This window comes from Pangasianodon hypophthalmus, chromosome 9 (genome assembly GCF_027358585.1).
Source record: "Pangasianodon hypophthalmus isolate fPanHyp1 chromosome 9, fPanHyp1.pri, whole genome shotgun sequence".
NCBI classification, from domain to species: Eukaryota; Metazoa; Chordata; class Actinopteri; order Siluriformes; family Pangasiidae; genus Pangasianodon; species Pangasianodon hypophthalmus.
In genome coordinates this window covers 7,678,090-7,695,101 of record NC_069718.1, presented here as the reverse complement: position 1 = coordinate 7,695,101, position 17,012 = coordinate 7,678,090, and the positions used below count along the sequence as shown (strand labels likewise).

Genomic DNA, 17,012 nt, shown 5'->3' with positions numbered 1-17,012 from the left:
TGTTGCCACAATTTAACAAACCGCCCACCTTTTAAATCCAATATATTTTGTTTACGTTTTGCCATTTCCACTACTGTATGTGTAGCTGACCAATGAGACGCATGTAATCCTACGCCATCCTCCTATTGGTGGATTTTAGATGAGTGTTGTAGCAGCGCTCACACTCTGAGATTTTAAGCAAAATTTTCAGACACTGCCAGAACTTTGTCTTAGGCTGTCGTTGGTCGCGTCGGCACTAAATCGGCTGCCGGCAAGCATGGCACATTATACAGTCTAAGACCACTGACCTCAACTCATGACCAGAGATTACACTTTATTGCCTATAAGTTGTGCTCACAGGAATTGGTTTTGGTTTGCTGCCAGTGTGCAACATTAAACAGTAGGTCTAACATACAGCGTATTATCCTTCATGATGTACGATTGTGCCTGCGACAGAAAGGCAAAATCGGGCCAGATACTGTACAGTGCAAGCCAAGCTTACAAGCTTCAGAATGCAGCAATATCTCAATAAATAAATAAATATTTAGTGGTTATTTTAGTGGTTAGCACTGTTGCCTCGCACCTACGGGGTTGAGAGTTCAATTCCCATCTCTGCCCTGTGTGTGCAGAGTTTGCATGCTTTCCCTGTGCTTCAGGGGTTTCCTCCGGATACTCCGGTTTCCTCCCCCAGTCCAAAGACAACATGCGCTGCAGGCTGATTGGCATCCCTCAGTTGTCAGTAGTGTGTGTGTGTGTGTGTGTGTGTGTGTGTGTGTGTCCAGGGTGTCCCCCAACTTGTGCCCCGAGTCCCCTTGGATAAGCTCCCTGTGCAGGAAAAGCGGTGCAGGAAATGAATGGATGGATAAATAAATTTATCAGTAAGGCGAACTCAATTGCAATACCACATACGACCACCAGGTGGCAGTCAACGCACCTCGTGCTCTGTGACGTCGCCGCCTGCCAAAGTTCATAGAGGGAGTCGAGCACTTCCGTGTTTAGACCGGAGACACAAGGGCACTGAATTCGTTACAGAAAGTTCTCTGATTGGGAGCCATGGCGCGGCTGTTCAGAAGCAGCTTTTTACGGAGTTATTTCACTACTCAGATCCGCATGGGTTCGGACCAGGTATCTGCGTTTGTGTGCCTGGTTTTTGGTTTGTCTGTATGTTGTACAATTTGCTTTTCGGTCCTGACGCCATTTTGGATTTGTCCCTAATGGATATTTAGGGAACTATATGAGGATGGAGGTGGAATTACTCTATAGCGCCTATATAGGGTACATGTGTAGGAAATGACTAGCAGATGAGGATTGTACCTGCTTTTTTTATTTTTTTTATTTTATTTATTTATTTTTTTTTGGATGTGCAAAGTAACTGCTTATTTGCTTGGATTTCTTTTGTCTAGGCAGTTTGTATGGCTTGTGTGTGTGTGTGTGTGTGTGTGTGTGTGTGTGTGTGTGTGTGTGTGTGTGTGTGTGTGTGTGGGGCGTATGCGCGCGCCTATACAGCAATGCATTAAAAGAAAAAAAAAAAAAAAAAGGTTGTGTATTGCTGATGATTTGAAATCATGTAGATGGAAATACAAGAGTGAATAACTGGGAATGTTTTGTATCAGTGTCATCAGTAACTGAATGAAATGTGGACCTCCAGATACATAATCAAGGTCATAATCTCCAGTGTTATGTAATTAAACACTGCTGTGAGTGAAGTAGAATAGCAGGTCTGTGTTTTCAGATGCCCTTTTTTTCCCCCCACACACCTGATGCAAAAAGCCTCTGCTAGTTAACAGGCCTGAGTCATTGTGGGTGTATTAGTGCAGGGGAACACTACGGTGGCCTGTAAGTGCAAAATGCTCCTTACTGAGCATCACATGCGTGTTGCTGATGAGACACAGGGTACGTCTATCACGAAGAGAAATGAGTGCACTCTTTCACTCCGATCTCTGGTTAGTCCAGTAAAAGTGATTTAATGTAAAGTTCCTCAGGAGTAATCCTTTCTTCTGGATAACCCGGCTTACTTTTCAGACTGCGGAGAAAATAGAAGTTATGTGAATGAAAAAAAAAAAAAGTAAGCACATATAAGCATCAGTAGAATAATCTAGGCTTATTGTAAACATCCTCCTCTCCATCGCCGCTGTCTATCTGACTGACGCCCACTGGAGCCAATCAGCAACGAGTATGTGATATTCATTTAGGACCCACCCTTTCCGATAATGATGACGTGTTTTTGTTTCACATTTGCATTTTTGGTTTGTTAATGCGTTTTGAACTTATGGGCCACCGTAGGAAAGGGACCAGGGTTGTCAACCACTGAGTTTAATATGGATTAATATTAATATTAATCATTATATAATGTCTTCCTCTCTTTCTGAGCAGCTTGGTGAATTGGGGAAAGGTGCAGGTAAAGGTGGAGGAGGTGGAGGCTCTATCAGAGAAGCCGGCGGAGCCTTCGGGAAGAAAGAGGCAGCTGAAGAGGAGCGTTACTTCAGGTACGTTGATGAGCTCAATGGCCTTTTGGTGTTTTTGGTTAGTCAGGTTTTTTTTTTTTTGTACAGATGTCCTCTACATAGTTTTATTAAAAAAATTAATACATGAAGGTTGAATGTTTGAAGTCTCCATGAAATCAAAGTTTGTGCTTTAGAGCTTTATGAACGAATCTCTACACACACAAATCCCAATCAGCCATAACATTAACACCACTGACAGGTGAAGTGTATAACATTTATCTCATTACAATGGTGCCTGTCAAGGGGTGGGATATATTGGGCAGCAAGTGAACAGTCAGTTCTCAAAGTTGATGTGTTAGAAGCAGGAAAAATGGGCAAGCGTAAGGATCTGAGTGACTCTGACAAGGGCCAAATTGTGACTGCTAGATGACTGAGTCAGAGTATCTCCAAAACAGCAGGTCTTGTGGGGTGTTCCTGGTATGCAGTGATTAGTCCTGACCAAAAGTGGTCCAAGGAAGGAAAATCGCTGAACCGCGATAGGGTGGGTGCCCAAGGCTCACTGATGCATGTGGGGAGTGAAGGCTAGCCCATCTGATCCGATCCCACAGAAGAGCTACTGTAGCACAAATTGCTGAAAAAGTGAATGCTGGCTGTGATAGAAAGGTGTCAGAACACAGTGCATTGCTGTGTATGGGGCTGCGTAGCTGCAGACCTGTCAGAATGACCATGCTGACCCCTATCCACCACCGAAAGCTCCTACAATGGGCACGTTAGAACTGGACCATGGAGCAAAGGAAGAACCCCCCTGGCTCTTAATGTAGTATGTTGCCTTCTTGAGCATCAGTGAATGTGTGCATCTTTTGTAATAGTTGTGTATGAGTCCCTCAGATATCCTCAGTGTGAAAAGATGGATCTCAAAATCATATAGTCTCTGTAGGAAAGGGGTCAATATGCAGAAGATGCTGGAAAACCAAAGAATGTGCAGGATGGAGGATTTTTCTGAAGAACAGTGGGCAGTTTAACTTCTCAGGACAAACAAGGAACTCGTGAAGAACTATCACAAAAGATAAAAACAGTCGTTGGTCATCCAGGTAACAACACAGTATAAAGAATCAAGTGCTTTTGAACTTGTTCATTTGTGTAATTTCAGTTATTATTGTGTCTTGTGGACTATGTGGAAACATCCGCTACGTGATATAGCTTATTTAGGGCAGCACTAAATAAAACACAAAATGCAATTATCATCCCTCTTTTTAATTTTTAACATTTTGCAGATTCTTCAAGGCATATGTAAACTTATGACCCCAACTGTAGGTTTGTTAAGAAACTTGTAGTGAAACAGTAGTGCTGCATGTATTATTTCATTTCTACAAAAATGATCACAGAAAGGGAGGGGAAATATTTGAAGATAGCTAACTAGATAGATATTAGTAATTTAAAGATTTAAGTTTTAACCTCAGAGGTTATAATTATCATTTTAAAAAAATACCCATAAAATAATGTTTTTTAAAAAAGCATATTGTCTTAGAAAGGTTTGTGACAATGTATGTCACAATATTTTCTAAAATATTTAGGGATAATTTAATTTAATTAAGTTAAATTGAGTTATGGATCTTTAACCACAGGGGCTTCAAAATATTCTCTCCATAAATATTAGTGGATTATTGGATGGATCTTTGTGGTTGAAAATGATTATTCAGTTTATTGTGGCAGCAGTAAATACAGCCAAAGAGGAATCATGGGCCGAAAAGTTCTATATGGAACCAAAAATGGTTCTTCTGTGGCATCGCTCTAAAGAACCGTTTCTGGCACCTTTATTTTTAGGAGCTGTTCAAATACACTCCTAAAAAAATGTTCTGTGATCATTAGGGATATCCATATTAAACAAGGAAAATACTGAAGGGGGTCTCTGGCTGTAAAGATCTTGTGAACTTTGGATTGTTGAGTCACTTGACTCTGTGTGTGTGTCTGTGTGTGTGTGTGTAGGCAGAAGGAGAAGGAGCAGCTGGCTGCTTTGAAACAGCACCACCAGGAGGAGATCGAGCACCATAAGAAGGAGATCGAGCGCCTGCAGCGTGAGATAGACCGTCACAAGGGCAAAATCAGAAAACTCAAACACGATGACTAAAGCTGGCGCTGGTGACGTGTTTGTGTGTGTTTCTACCCAAAGTGACCTAACGCCTGCTCAGAGAAGCAGCTCTTCACACTCTGTAATCTCTTAGTCACGAATAAAGATAATAGGATATTTTCCAACTGGTTAAAGACTCCTTACTTGATACTCTACTGTTGTGCTTATATAAAGCTAAGAGGTGCTTGCAGTCAGGTTCTGACATCAGGGATATTTCTGATAACAGTGCTTTTAAAACTTATGGAATTATTTTTTTTTATTTAGTTTTTATTTAGGTGTCTCTCTTTGTGAGGGTTGCTTTAAGCCACGAAAGGGCTGGGAAAAGGGCTATTTCACCAGCAGTTAAATCAGAAATGGAAAATAATACATGCTGCTACATGGTGGAACAGTTTCACATATGACAGGAAGCATTTGGTTAAAACTAGTAATGGTTTAAACAAGCAAGACAGTCTTGCACATTTTGACTCTATTTGATCACTTAATACTAGTTTATTTATTTATAGACTTTTAGTCAAAACTCGTCAATGAATACAATCAGTACAATTAATGAAAAGTGTAAAAATTTGATTAATTAAATTTGTTAGCAGCACTTGCTGATTGGCAGTACTAAATGGAAAACTCAGTCCAATCAGTTTGTTTTGTGTTGTTGTTGTTGTTTTGTTTTTTCAACACAAAGAACTTATAAAGGGTCTTTGGATCACTAGTTAAAATCAACAGACAATTGATTCTAAATGTCTTTTTCTAAATGTCTTCTAAAAGTTTTTTTTTTTTTTTTTTTTTTTTTTTTAATTAATTAATTTAGATCATTTTCTACATTTACTCCTGTACTGATACTCCTCAGAAACTGAAACTGATCATTTCCAAAGTCCACAGTGAAGAAATAAAACATGAAAGAATAGAGAAATCTATAAGGTCAGTTCAAATATTTAAGTTAAGAAATAAATGACAATGCATTAATTGAGCCTGTCACCAAATCTGCATGTTTTTTTTTTTATCTGTCAATTTATCTGTCAACATGGATTTAGTTTTTTGTTGTTGTTTGTTTTATTTATTTATTTATTTTTTTTTTTTTTTTTTTTTTTTTATTTATTTATTTATTTTTTGCATTTTTAATATATTTAAATATCTCTTCCCTTCCTATCTTTGATGGTTCGTGCCCACTGTAGCCTGAGATTCCTGTTCTTGGCTGACAGGAGTGACTGCTTCAAGGTTCAGCATATTCTGAGATGCATTTCTGTTCACCATGGTTGTAAGGAGTAGTTTTTGAGTTACCAGAGCCTTCTGGTCAGCTTGAAAATACTGGACGTTTTTTTTTTTGTTTGTTTGTTTGTTAGTTTTTCACACCATCCTGTGTAAACTCTACAGACTGTTGTGTGTGAAAATCCCAGGAGTATTTCAAAGTCACAGAGATCACTGTGACTGCTGAAGAGATTCTGGTGTAAGTGGAGTCTGTACAGAAACACCTCTGTGCATTACTTTACACCTACATTTATATGGAGTTATCATGTTTTTGACATGGCATATGAAATTAGCCTATATTTTCCTCTTTAATGCACAGCGTTCACTAAAGCTGTGTGTGATTTTAACGCGCTTCATGCGAGATCCTAAGAAGCCAACTTCAGCCTCATCATTCTGCCTAAGAACAACCTTAGCCATGATTAAATCCCTGTAAAACATGCCCTCGAGTGGCTCATGGGTTTATTCTCTCAGAATAAAGCTCAGTTTGCTGATCTTACATGTAGAAACTATCAGAATGTGCTGACGGTACAGATTTATTGTTTTGATCGCAATTATGAACCGGCTTCCCCCCGCCCCAAACAGAAATAAACAGCTCTGACCCCGACGTGATTTGAACACGCAACCTTCTGATCTGGAGTCAGACGCGCTACCGTTGCGCCACGAGGTCTTGCGTGTCTAGGTTCAGGGTTAGGGATTTTGAAATTCTCTGTTACCCTCGACCCTTGCTCTTTAAAATACTTCTGGGAAGCTCATTTTACACCAGCTGGCGCTACAACTTGCGTTATTATTATAAAGAATTAAAACCACAAGATGTTTTTATGTTTTTTCTAGAGTCAAGTAAAAACCTTGTTCAATTAAAAAAAAAAAAAAATCCCCACTAACCTAAAGCAAAATACAAAATAAATGCTAAAAAAATAACGAATCCTGCAACACGGTGACAGAAACTAAAACATATATCTGTTAGACTTTATATAGACCTGTTCACTTAAATGTCTGCAATTTATTCTGTACCTATTTATCTAATAGTCTGTGTAATGAATAAAACTTTGTTGGAGTTTGCTTTCATAGTAATCAACGGCAATAGCTCGGACTGTTACTTCCTTCCGTAAATATTAAGTTAGAGGTCAGGGACTGATGTTGGTGAGGAGGTCTGGGGTTCAGTCGGTGTTCCAGTTCATCCCAAAGGTGTTCAGTGGGGTTGAGGTCAGGGCTCTGTGCAGGACACTCGAGTTCTTCCACTCCAACCTTAACACACCATGTCTTCATGGAGCTCGCTTTGTGCACAGGGGGATCGTCATGCTGGAACAGGTTTGAGCCTCTTAGTTCCAGTGAAGGGAAATTTTAATTTTAATACATTCTAGACAGTTGTGTGCTTCAAACTTTGTGGCAACAGTTTGAGTAAGAACCACATATGGGTTTGATGGTCAGTTGTGCACATACTTTTGGCCATATAGTGTAGTACAGCATTAACACAAACATCACATTTTTCCCTCACCCTCTTGATTGATGTGCACATTAACTGAAGCTCATGACGTGTATCTGCATAATTTTATGCATTTCACTGCTGCCACGTGATTGGCTGATTGGATATCTGCATGAATGTGCAGGTGTTCCAAGCGACCATCGGGTGCCAGGTCAAATATTCAAGTTAAGTCATTAATATTACAATACAATAATGATGTTATGATCAATACATTATCTTAGAAAATTTCTTTTGTTCATTTATTTGACAAATTGAATGTAGGAGAGTTTATCTAGTTTTCTCCCAAATGTCCTATTTCTCTAGAATCATTGTGTACTACACCCCAGTGTCGCTACATATTAATGTAAGATGGAGCAGTTAATGTTTTCAGAAATGAGCTAAAGCCATTTCAGCAGAACCTGCTGATGCTGCACACAGTCCATGGGTCAACATGCAGGAGAAATACACTATATGGCCAAATGTATGTGCACCGATGACCATCACCGAATACCACGACTGAGGTGAGACCCTTCAGCAAGGCACCGAACCCCCAAACTGCTCCCCGGGTGCCTCAGCAAAAAAAAGGCTGCCCACTGCTCTGGGTGTGTGTTCACTACTGTGTGTGCACTTGGATGGGTTAAATGCAGAGCACAAATTCCTAGTCACCATACTTGGCCACAAGTCACTTCACTTCACACCCATATGTGGTTCTTCCCCAAACTGTTACCACAAAGTTTGAAGCACACAACTGTCTAGAATGCCTTTGTATGCTCTAGCTTTACAATTTCCCTTCCCTGGAACTAAGAGACTCAAATCTGTTCTAGCATGAACTCGAGTGGCCTGCACAAAGCCCTGACCTCAGCCCCGCTAAACACCATTGGGATGAACTGGAACACCGACTGCACCCCAGACCTCCTCACCCAACATCATTGCCTGACCTCACTAATGCTGTGGCTGAATGAGCACAAATCCACACAGCCACACTCCAAAATCTAGTGGAAAGCCTTCCCAGAAGAGTGGAGTTTATTACAGCCATTTCAGCATCTTCTGGCAGTCTTTCTACAGCCTCAGATTCACCCTCAGCACAGCTTCGGTTTCCAGTCCTGTGCAGTAGAAAAGAGTTCTTCCCTGACTCCTGTCCTGACAAAAGTGATGGCCCATCTCACTGCATGTTGATGCTTGCTATGTGATCCTTTTAGAGATAGCATCTGCTATTGCCCTTAGCACCCGGCCATGGCACCAGCCATAGTGCCCCTCTCCTATGGCCTTCGGGCAACAGCTCGGGATATGCCCCAGAGTTCCTCTCCTCTGACACAGTGACCATGCTGCGTTTCCGTAATACGACAGCCAAAGAGGTTGAATGGACTCGGGAGAACATCATAAACCAACTGGATCAGAAACTACATTCAAAATGACTTGGCCTTCCAGAGCTCTATCCATGAGATCTTACAGTCCATCACTTGCTCCCATCTGATCCACGTGCCCTGCTGCTGCATGCCTACAATCCGGCTGGTGCAAAGTTCCTCCACTTCTTGCACCTCCTCCTGGATCAGCTGACATCTCTCATTCTGTCTAGCCTTGTTGTAGTATGGGCTTGAAATGCTACCCAGCCCTGACATTCCAGATGCCACAGATCCCACTGAGTCCTGAGCACAAAGTTGCTCGTGGCAACCGCAGCCCCAAAGCCATCACAGTACAGCTCCCCATATGAGATCAACAAGCCGTCACCATGGCCCCCAAGTGGCACCATCCCCAGCAATCCCACTCATCTTCAGGCCGTCCATGTGGGGCCACCCCCATCAGCAGCGAGCGATCTCAACCGATGAGAACTCCAACCAGAAGTAGGGTAGCAGGATGGATCAGGCAGGTCCAGAGAGCAGAAGGGGTCAGGATGACTGGTATCTCAGGACTAGCATATGTAGCTCTTGTGCTCTTGTGATGTAATGATTAAGGACAATGTACTTTGCGTGCAGAGTGCAAGCAGGGACTCTGGCAAAACTAGCCATGACAGCATAACTAAAAGGGAGAGCCAGAAGGTAACATAGACATGAGGGCACCCTGGGACATAAAATGGCCAGCCACTCCACTGTCAACAAACCTGAGTGTACGCGTGAGAGTGGGGGGGAGACAACAGCCAAACATCCTAGTTCACCACAACACTCTATGCCTGTGAACGCTCTAGACCTGCTCTTTTACATAAGAAAAAACTAATCACAAAAGGCTTGACTAAACAAATATGTTTTCAGCCTAGACTTAAACACTGAGACTGTGTCTGAGCCGCGAACACTAAGTGGAAGGCTGTTCCAAAACTATGAGGCTTTTGTAAGAGAAAGCTCTGCCCCCTGCTGCAGCCTTCTCTATTCAAGGTACCAACAAATAGCCTGCACCTTTTGATCGAAGTAGGTGTGGTGGATCATAAAAGACCAAAAGTTTGCTCAGGTACTGTGGTGCGAGACCATTCAGTGCTTTATAGGTCAATAGTAGTATTTTATAATCAATACGAGATTTGACTGGGAGCCAATGCAGTGTGGATAAGATAGGGGTGATGTGGTCATATCTTATGGTTCTAGTAACGACTCTCGCTGCTGCATTCTGGACTAACTGGAGCTTGTTTATGCATCTACTGGAACATCCAGACAGTAAGGCATTATAATAATCCAACCTAGAGGTAACAAAAGCATGAACTAATTTTTCTGCATCATGTAGTGACAATATATTTCTTATCTTAACAATATTTCTGAGATGAAAGAAAGAGATCCTAGTATTTATGAAAATAAATAAAGAATTAAACAGTATTGACCTCGACGTGATTTGAACACGCAACCTTCTGATCTGGAGTCAGACGCGCTACCGTTGCGCCACGAGGTCTTCCACACCTGGGTTCAGGGTTAGGATTTTTTTTTTTTTGTCAAATAAGTTTTTTTATTCAGTCATCGAATAACCTTACAATAATCACAAGTTCCAGTAGTAATTTTTATATGCACAGAAACTTTCAAATAAAATAAATAAATAAGTAAATAAATAAGTTAAAAAAAAAAAAAAAAAAAAAACATGTAACACCCCTTCCCCAGCCTGTTAATATAAGATACAGTGACATTCAAAACAGCTTTTAAGTTACAATACATTGCATTAAGGAATAGAATTCCTCTTGAGGTAACAGAAGAAAGGGTCCCAAATCTTGTGAAACTGTCCAATGTTGCCTTTTAAAAGATATCTGATTCGCTCCAAGTGCAGAGTAGATACCAGCTCCTCAAGCCATAGTTTAGCAGCAGGAGGATTAACCTTTTTCCAGAACAGTAATAACAGTTTCTTGGCTGTTATCAAGCAATATGTAAGGAATTTCTGTTGAGCACTGTTCAATGAATATGTATAATTAGAATGTCCTAATATAATGAGCACTGGGTCTGGATCCAAGTTTACACTAAGGACATCTGAAAGCACTTTAAAAACTTCACACCAGAATCCCTGTATTTTATGACAGAATATAAAACTATGAGCTAAATCAGCATCCTCCGATTTGCACTTATCACAAATAGGAGACACATTGGGGAAAATCCTATGTAATTTCTTTTTAGAAAAGTGTAATCTGTGTAGGACCTTAAATTGAATGAGGCATAATCTAGTGTTGACCGATTGCTTATCAATATCCTCCAAGCCACTCTGCCAAATCTCCTCAGAGATTCCAATTCCAATCTCTCGCTCCCATTCCTCTCTGATCAACTTTGTAGAGGGGGAAATAGCTGCTAGTAACCTTTCATAAATTAAAGATAGCTGACATTTGTTTCCCCTGAACTGTATAAGACAATCATCAATAACTGAGGGTGGGACCTCGTCTAGGGAAACATTATGTGTACGCAAGTAATTCCTTATTTGTAAAAATCTGAAAAAATGTTTTTTTGGGAGGTTATATTTCTGTTGTAGTTGCACAAAGGAAGCTAAAGCCCCATCAAGATAAAGGTCCTTGACTGTGCATATACCCAATTCCTTCCATTGATTAAAGGTTGTATCCAACCTTGAAGGGGGGAATGATGGGTTATTTGCAATTGGAATTAAGAGAGAGAGTGATTTTATCTTAAGGTATTCTCTTATCTGTCTCCAAATACGTAACTGACTCTTTATGACAATACTATTAACTGCTGTTTGGTCTAATATCACGGGGGAGAGTAGCACTGCTCCAAGATCATAAGGATGGCAGTAATCCCGCTCTATCTGAAGCCAATCTGGGGCAACAGCCGACCGTTCCAACCATAGTGCAAAAACTTGTAAATGAGTAGCCCAGTAATAAAGGCGAAAATCCGGAAGGGCCAAACCCCCCTCGTGTTTAGGTTTACAAAGATGAACTTTTTTGATTCTGTGACTCTTATAGTTCCATAGAAAGGGAAGAATAATCGAGTCTAAGTGTTTAAAGAAGGACTTGGGCAATAGTATTGGAATATTACGAAATAAATATAATATTTGAGGAAGAAATATCATTTTTATCGCATTTATTCTGCCAATTAGGGAGATCGGGAGAGTCCTCCAATAATATATACAATTTTGTAACTTAGATAATAAGGGGTTGAAATTAGCTTTGAAGAGAAGAGAATATTTATAAGTAACCACAGTTCCCAAGTATAGAATTTTTTCCGTGGAAACTTTAAACGGGGAAGAATGTATTACAGACAAATCCCTCAAACCAATGGGCATGAGTTCACTTTTTTCAAAATTAACTTTAAAGCCAGAAAATTTCCCAAAGGTTGTAATAGTCTTGAGTATAACAGGAAGGCTCACCTGTGGTTGAGTAATATAAAGCAAAATATCGTCTGCATACAGCGATATTTTATTAATGGTGTTTGAAGTATTGAAGCCATGTATGCAAGAGTTAGAGCGAATGGTTTCTGCAAGGGGCTCTACAGTTAACGCAAACAAAAGGGGTGAAAGGGGACAGCCCTGCCTGGTACCTCTTTGAAGATAGAAAGAGTCTGAAATTGTTTTATTTGTTAAAACCCGTGCTGATGGACTACTGTATAAAATTTTAATCCAATTTATAAACTCATCCCCCATATCAAATTTCTCAAGGACAGCGAACAAGTAACGCCACTCCACTCGGTCGAACGCCTTTTCGGCATCCAATGAAATCACAATCAAATTGTCTCGAGTTGCCTTAGGGTGATAAATTAACACGACAAGAGTCATGTAAACAGCCATGTAAAGAGTCAATGCTTATGATTAAAGTTCGTCGGTCACATTATTCTGATCTTACTTGACTCAGTCCAACGACATCCTTTAAACTGGTCCTGGAATTTCAAAGTTGCTTTCAGCAAACCTGACCGCTTTATCTGGATCGGTGAAGTAGAACTCTTTGCCGTTGTGCGAGACCCTCAGTTTAGCAGGGTATTGCAGACCGTATTTGACTCCGGGTTTATCCTTCAGCAACTCCCTCGCGCGTTTGAAAAGTGCGCGTCGCTTTACCACAGCAGGCGGATAGTCCGGAAAGATGTGGAGTCTTTGGCCCCTGAAGAGAATCTGCTGCGTCCTGGCCGCCTTTTGCATGATTTCTTCCCTCTCGTGGACATAATGCAAGCGCAGAATGAAGGCTCGAGGTGGTTCATCATTTCCAGGACGGGCGCGTAGAGCTCGGTGGGCTCGGTCCACGTGCGGGGGTTTCTCTAACAGCAGGGCCTCTGCGAGGAGTTCGGCAACGAAATCCCTAGGCTTTACACCGGATTCAGCGCCCTCTTTAATGTTCAGTATGCGGATATTTTGTCTTCTGCTGCGACTTTCGAGATCAGTACATTTTTCTGTAAGTTGCTCCACGGTACGCTTTAGCATTCCCACATCTTGTTCCATCTTAACCATTGTATCAGAAGAAGTGGAAGCATAACTTTCCAGACTTGTTAGTTTCGCAGCGTGATCGTCCATCGTAGCTTTAATCTCCGAGATTGCCGCGCTAGCCTCGTTTTTAAATGCCGACAGTTCTCCTCTGATAGCGACAGCTAGCTGTTCGATCTTTGAATCTATGATTTCCCCAATGTCCGATTTGATTGAAAGAAGTTCCGCGCGAAGGGAAGAGATCGCGTTGAGGATGACTGAACTACCCGCCTCCGGAGCATCTTCTTCAGGCGCTTCTTCAACATTAAAGCCGGAGGCCGCGGCCTGGTCCGGTGTTTTCCAAGATTTGGCCGGCATGTTTGGAAAACTGGACAAATTAAATCCTAAAGTCGGCTAGTAGTTTCTAGGATGTAAGACTATAATTTTATCAATGTTCACAATTGCTAAAAAGATGTTCTGACAAAGTTATATTGGATTTTTTACGGAGCCGTCGTGAAGTGCGTGCTACTCTCTCATATCGAAACCCGGAAGTCCAGGGTTAGGAATTTTGAATTTTTCTGTTACCATAGAACCTTGCTCTTTGTAAGTCCCCATACAAGCTCAGGGGCAGACTATCAGTTCAGTTAACTACTGATATAGCCATTTCAGCAGAACCTGCTGATACTGCACACAGTCCATGGGTCAAGTTGCAGGAGAAATACACTATATGGCCAAAAGTATGTTCACCGATGACCATCACACCCATATGTGGTTCTTCCTCAAACTGTTACCACAAAGTTTCAAGCACACAACTGTCTAGAATGCCTTTGTATGCTCTAGCTTTACAATTTCCTTTCCTTGGAACTAAGAGACTCAAATTTGTTCTAGCATGAACTTGAGTGGCCTGCACAAAGCACACTAGTAATTATTCAGCCTGGTTGATGCCCAGTTGATGGTCAAGTCCTCCACTTCCTCCCAGTTCTCACCTCAAAGCCTGCTGAAGAGATTCTGGTGTAGGTTAGTCTCTGTACAGAAACACGTCTCTTGCCCAGGTAAACTTGAACACCTCTGACAAACTGCTGAAAGATAGCTGTAGCTTGTTCCTGTTCCAATACAAGACAATGCTGCTGAGGCTACATGGTAGTCCCAGCCACCTGCTCAAGAAGTAGCTGATCTTTCTCTCAAAGCCCTTGTCAGTGATAACCGGGCCCTCATAGACCAGCAGGGACCAGAGGAATCATGGTAGAATGCCATGTTAATAAATCCAGGCTTTGAACTTCCCCAGCACCCCTGATTTTTCTATAGCCGTTAGCCAAGCCTGTATAGCTCACTGTTGGTTGCCCTGAGTGCTGCAGTGTTACAGAGTGCAGTCTAAGTCCTTGCCCAGGCTCTTAACTGGCTCCTTATTATTGAACTGGAAAGAGGTTTCTGGTGGAGATATCAATGCCCTGCAATGTCCCAGCTCTTGCTCTCTTGCTCTGGCACTATAGGTGTCATGGAAGTGCTGGTCAATCTCTTTTTTGGAGCAAGTAAGCTGGCCACATACCACTGGGTCATCAGATTTTTTGAGACGTTTTGACAATGAGAACTGTAGGAATTAGACAGAGCATCTGATGCATCCAGTTTGCCTGCATCTTATAGTCTCAAATGCAAAGCTCACAATCCTACAGTAAAATTTCTCCATACTGAGTATTTCGATAGTATATCACACCTATTTTCAAATGCAATGGTCAGATTTTGATCATGAGGAGATAATGGCATAGGTATTAAGCAGAATGTGCAATCTGCCTGCATCCAGTAGTCTCATATGACAGATTCACAGGGCTATTTTTAAGTTATTACCTTACACTTATATGCAGTTATCATGTTTTTGACATGGCATATGAAATTAGCAGATATTTTCCTCTTTAGTGCACAGCATTCACTAAAACCGTGTGTGATTTTAACGCACTTCATGCGAGATCCTAGGAAGCCAACTTCAGCCTCGTCTCATCATTCTGCCTAAGAACAACCTTAGCCATGATTAAATCCCTGTAAAATATGCCCTCGAGTGGCTCATGGGTTTATTCTCCCAGAATAAAGCTCAGTTTGCTGATCTTACATGTAGAAACTATCATAATGTGCTGACGTTACAGATTTATTGTTTTGATCGCAATTATAAGCCGGATCCCCCCCCCCCCCAAGGAGAGAAATAAACAGCTCTGACCCCGACGTGATTTGAACACGCAACCTTCTGATCTGGAGTCAGACGCGCTACCGTTGCGCCACGAGGTCTTGCGTGTCTAGGTTCAGGGTTAGGGATTTTGAAATTCTCTGTTACCATCGACCCTTGCTCTTTAAAATACTTCGGGGTAGCTCATTTTACACCAGCTGGCGCTACAACTTGCGTTATTATTATAAAGAATTAAAACCACAAGATGTTTTTATGTTTTTTCTAGAGTCAAGTAAAAACCTTGTTCAATTAAAAAAAAAAAAATCCCCACTAACCTAAAGCGAAATACAAAATAAATGCTAAAAAATAACGAATCCTGCAACACGGTGACAGAAACTAAAACATATATCTGTTAGACTTTATATAGACCTGTTCACTTAAATGTCTGCAATTTATTCTGTACCTATTTATCTAATAGTCTGTGTAATGAATAAAACTTTGTTGGAGTTGTGCTTTCATAGTAATCAACGGCAGGGGGTGTGATGCAGCCTGACACAAAGGTGATTATTTTCCAATAACAGCATGTTACAAAATGCTTTATTCCTCTTAAACCACAGCAATTAGTCAATTACATTTTTGATTTATTAATGAATGACAAGTCATACTTTTTTTTATCCATTTATAAGTACATTTAATATTATGGAACGTCCATGACGCAAGTTAATTCCTGTTATCACTTACACTGTATCAGCTATTAACAGTTGTTCCATCACCAGCCTCTTTTTTTTCTTTTGAAGTTAATAAGACAGGGAAAAAACATGTCAGATGATACAGAGAAACCAGAAAGTGCAAGCTCCTTTGTCCTGAAGACTCTGCCATGGAGGAAAAGTTAAAGATACTTCAGCTTTAGCTCGGACTGTTACTTCCTTCTGTAAATATTAAGTTAGAGGTCAGGGACTGATGTTGGTGAGGAGGTCTGGGGTTCAGTCGGTGTTCCAGTTCATCCCAAAGGTGTTCAGTGGGGTTGAGGTCAGGGCTCTGTGCAGGACACTCGAGTTCTTCCACACCAACCTTAACACACTGTGTCTTCATGGAGCTCGCTTTGTGCACGGGAAATTTTAATGCTACAGTATACAAAGACATTCTAGACAGTTGTGTGCTTCAAACTTTGTGGCAACAGTTTGGGGAAGAACCACATATGAGTGTGATGGTCAGGTGTCCACATACTTTTGGCTATGTAGTGTAATAGAACATTAATATAAACCTGTGATTAGATTTACAGCTACACTATTGTCAGAGCTGCTGTTATAGAAAATTAATCAACACCTTCTGACCAAGGCGCTTTAATGATCTTTTCTTTTGTGCAGTCATCTGTTCCTTTGCTTCATTTGCTTTTAATGGAGTGACTGATTGATTGATGTCTCACCTATTGTCATATGCAAATACTTTGCATGACAAATGAATGTGCTAGACGTAGCAATTATGTTACAGCTAACACTGCTGTATTACAATGCCAGTGTCACGTGACGATCGTTAATTATTAAGGACCGTGTTAGCAGGACGAGCGCGTGCGCGTGCACTCGTCAGGCGTGGAACGCGCATTTCGTTCTAATTCTATTTCTAATTCTAACCCTGGAACGCTGCGACCTGGCGGTTACTACCGGCGCGCGCTCTCACTCGTGTTCGGATTCTAGAACCAGGCTCGCTCTGCGCCCTCGCCTGGCTTCTTCTGCTCGCGAATGGAGGCGCGCGCTCCGCCTGCGCAAGGTGCGTGCGCAATCCTGACGCCATTTGGGGTTCGATTCCAATCCAAAAAAA

General features: G+C 41.3%; 1 protein-coding gene and 3 non-coding genes across 4 annotated transcripts; 1 reads left to right on the top strand and 3 right to left on the bottom strand.

Moving 5' to 3' along the window:
• The first annotated feature begins 932 nt into the window (after positions 1-932).
• On the top strand, positions 933-4,671 carry atp5if1a (ATP synthase inhibitory factor subunit 1a). Its single transcript, XM_026918714.3, has 3 exons — positions 933-1,104; positions 2,353-2,465; positions 4,410-4,671. Exons 1-3 carry the CDS (start codon positions 1,033-1,035, stop codon positions 4,549-4,551), a joined length of 327 nt encoding a protein of 108 aa, XP_026774515.1. The 5' UTR covers positions 933-1,032; the 3' UTR covers positions 4,552-4,671.
• Positions 4,672-6,385: 1,714 nt separating this feature from the next.
• trnaw-cca (transfer RNA tryptophan (anticodon CCA)) lies at positions 6,386-6,457 on the bottom strand. Its single transcript has one exon. It is a non-coding gene; the product is annotated as a tRNA-Trp (tRNA).
• Positions 6,458-10,048: 3,591 nt separating this feature from the next.
• On the bottom strand, positions 10,049-10,120 carry trnaw-cca (transfer RNA tryptophan (anticodon CCA)). Its single transcript has one exon. It is a non-coding gene; the product is annotated as a tRNA-Trp (tRNA).
• Positions 10,121-15,244: 5,124 nt separating this feature from the next.
• Positions 15,245-15,316, bottom strand: trnaw-cca (transfer RNA tryptophan (anticodon CCA)). Its single transcript has one exon. It is a non-coding gene; the product is annotated as a tRNA-Trp (tRNA).
• Positions 15,317-17,012: the final 1,696 nt, after the last annotated feature.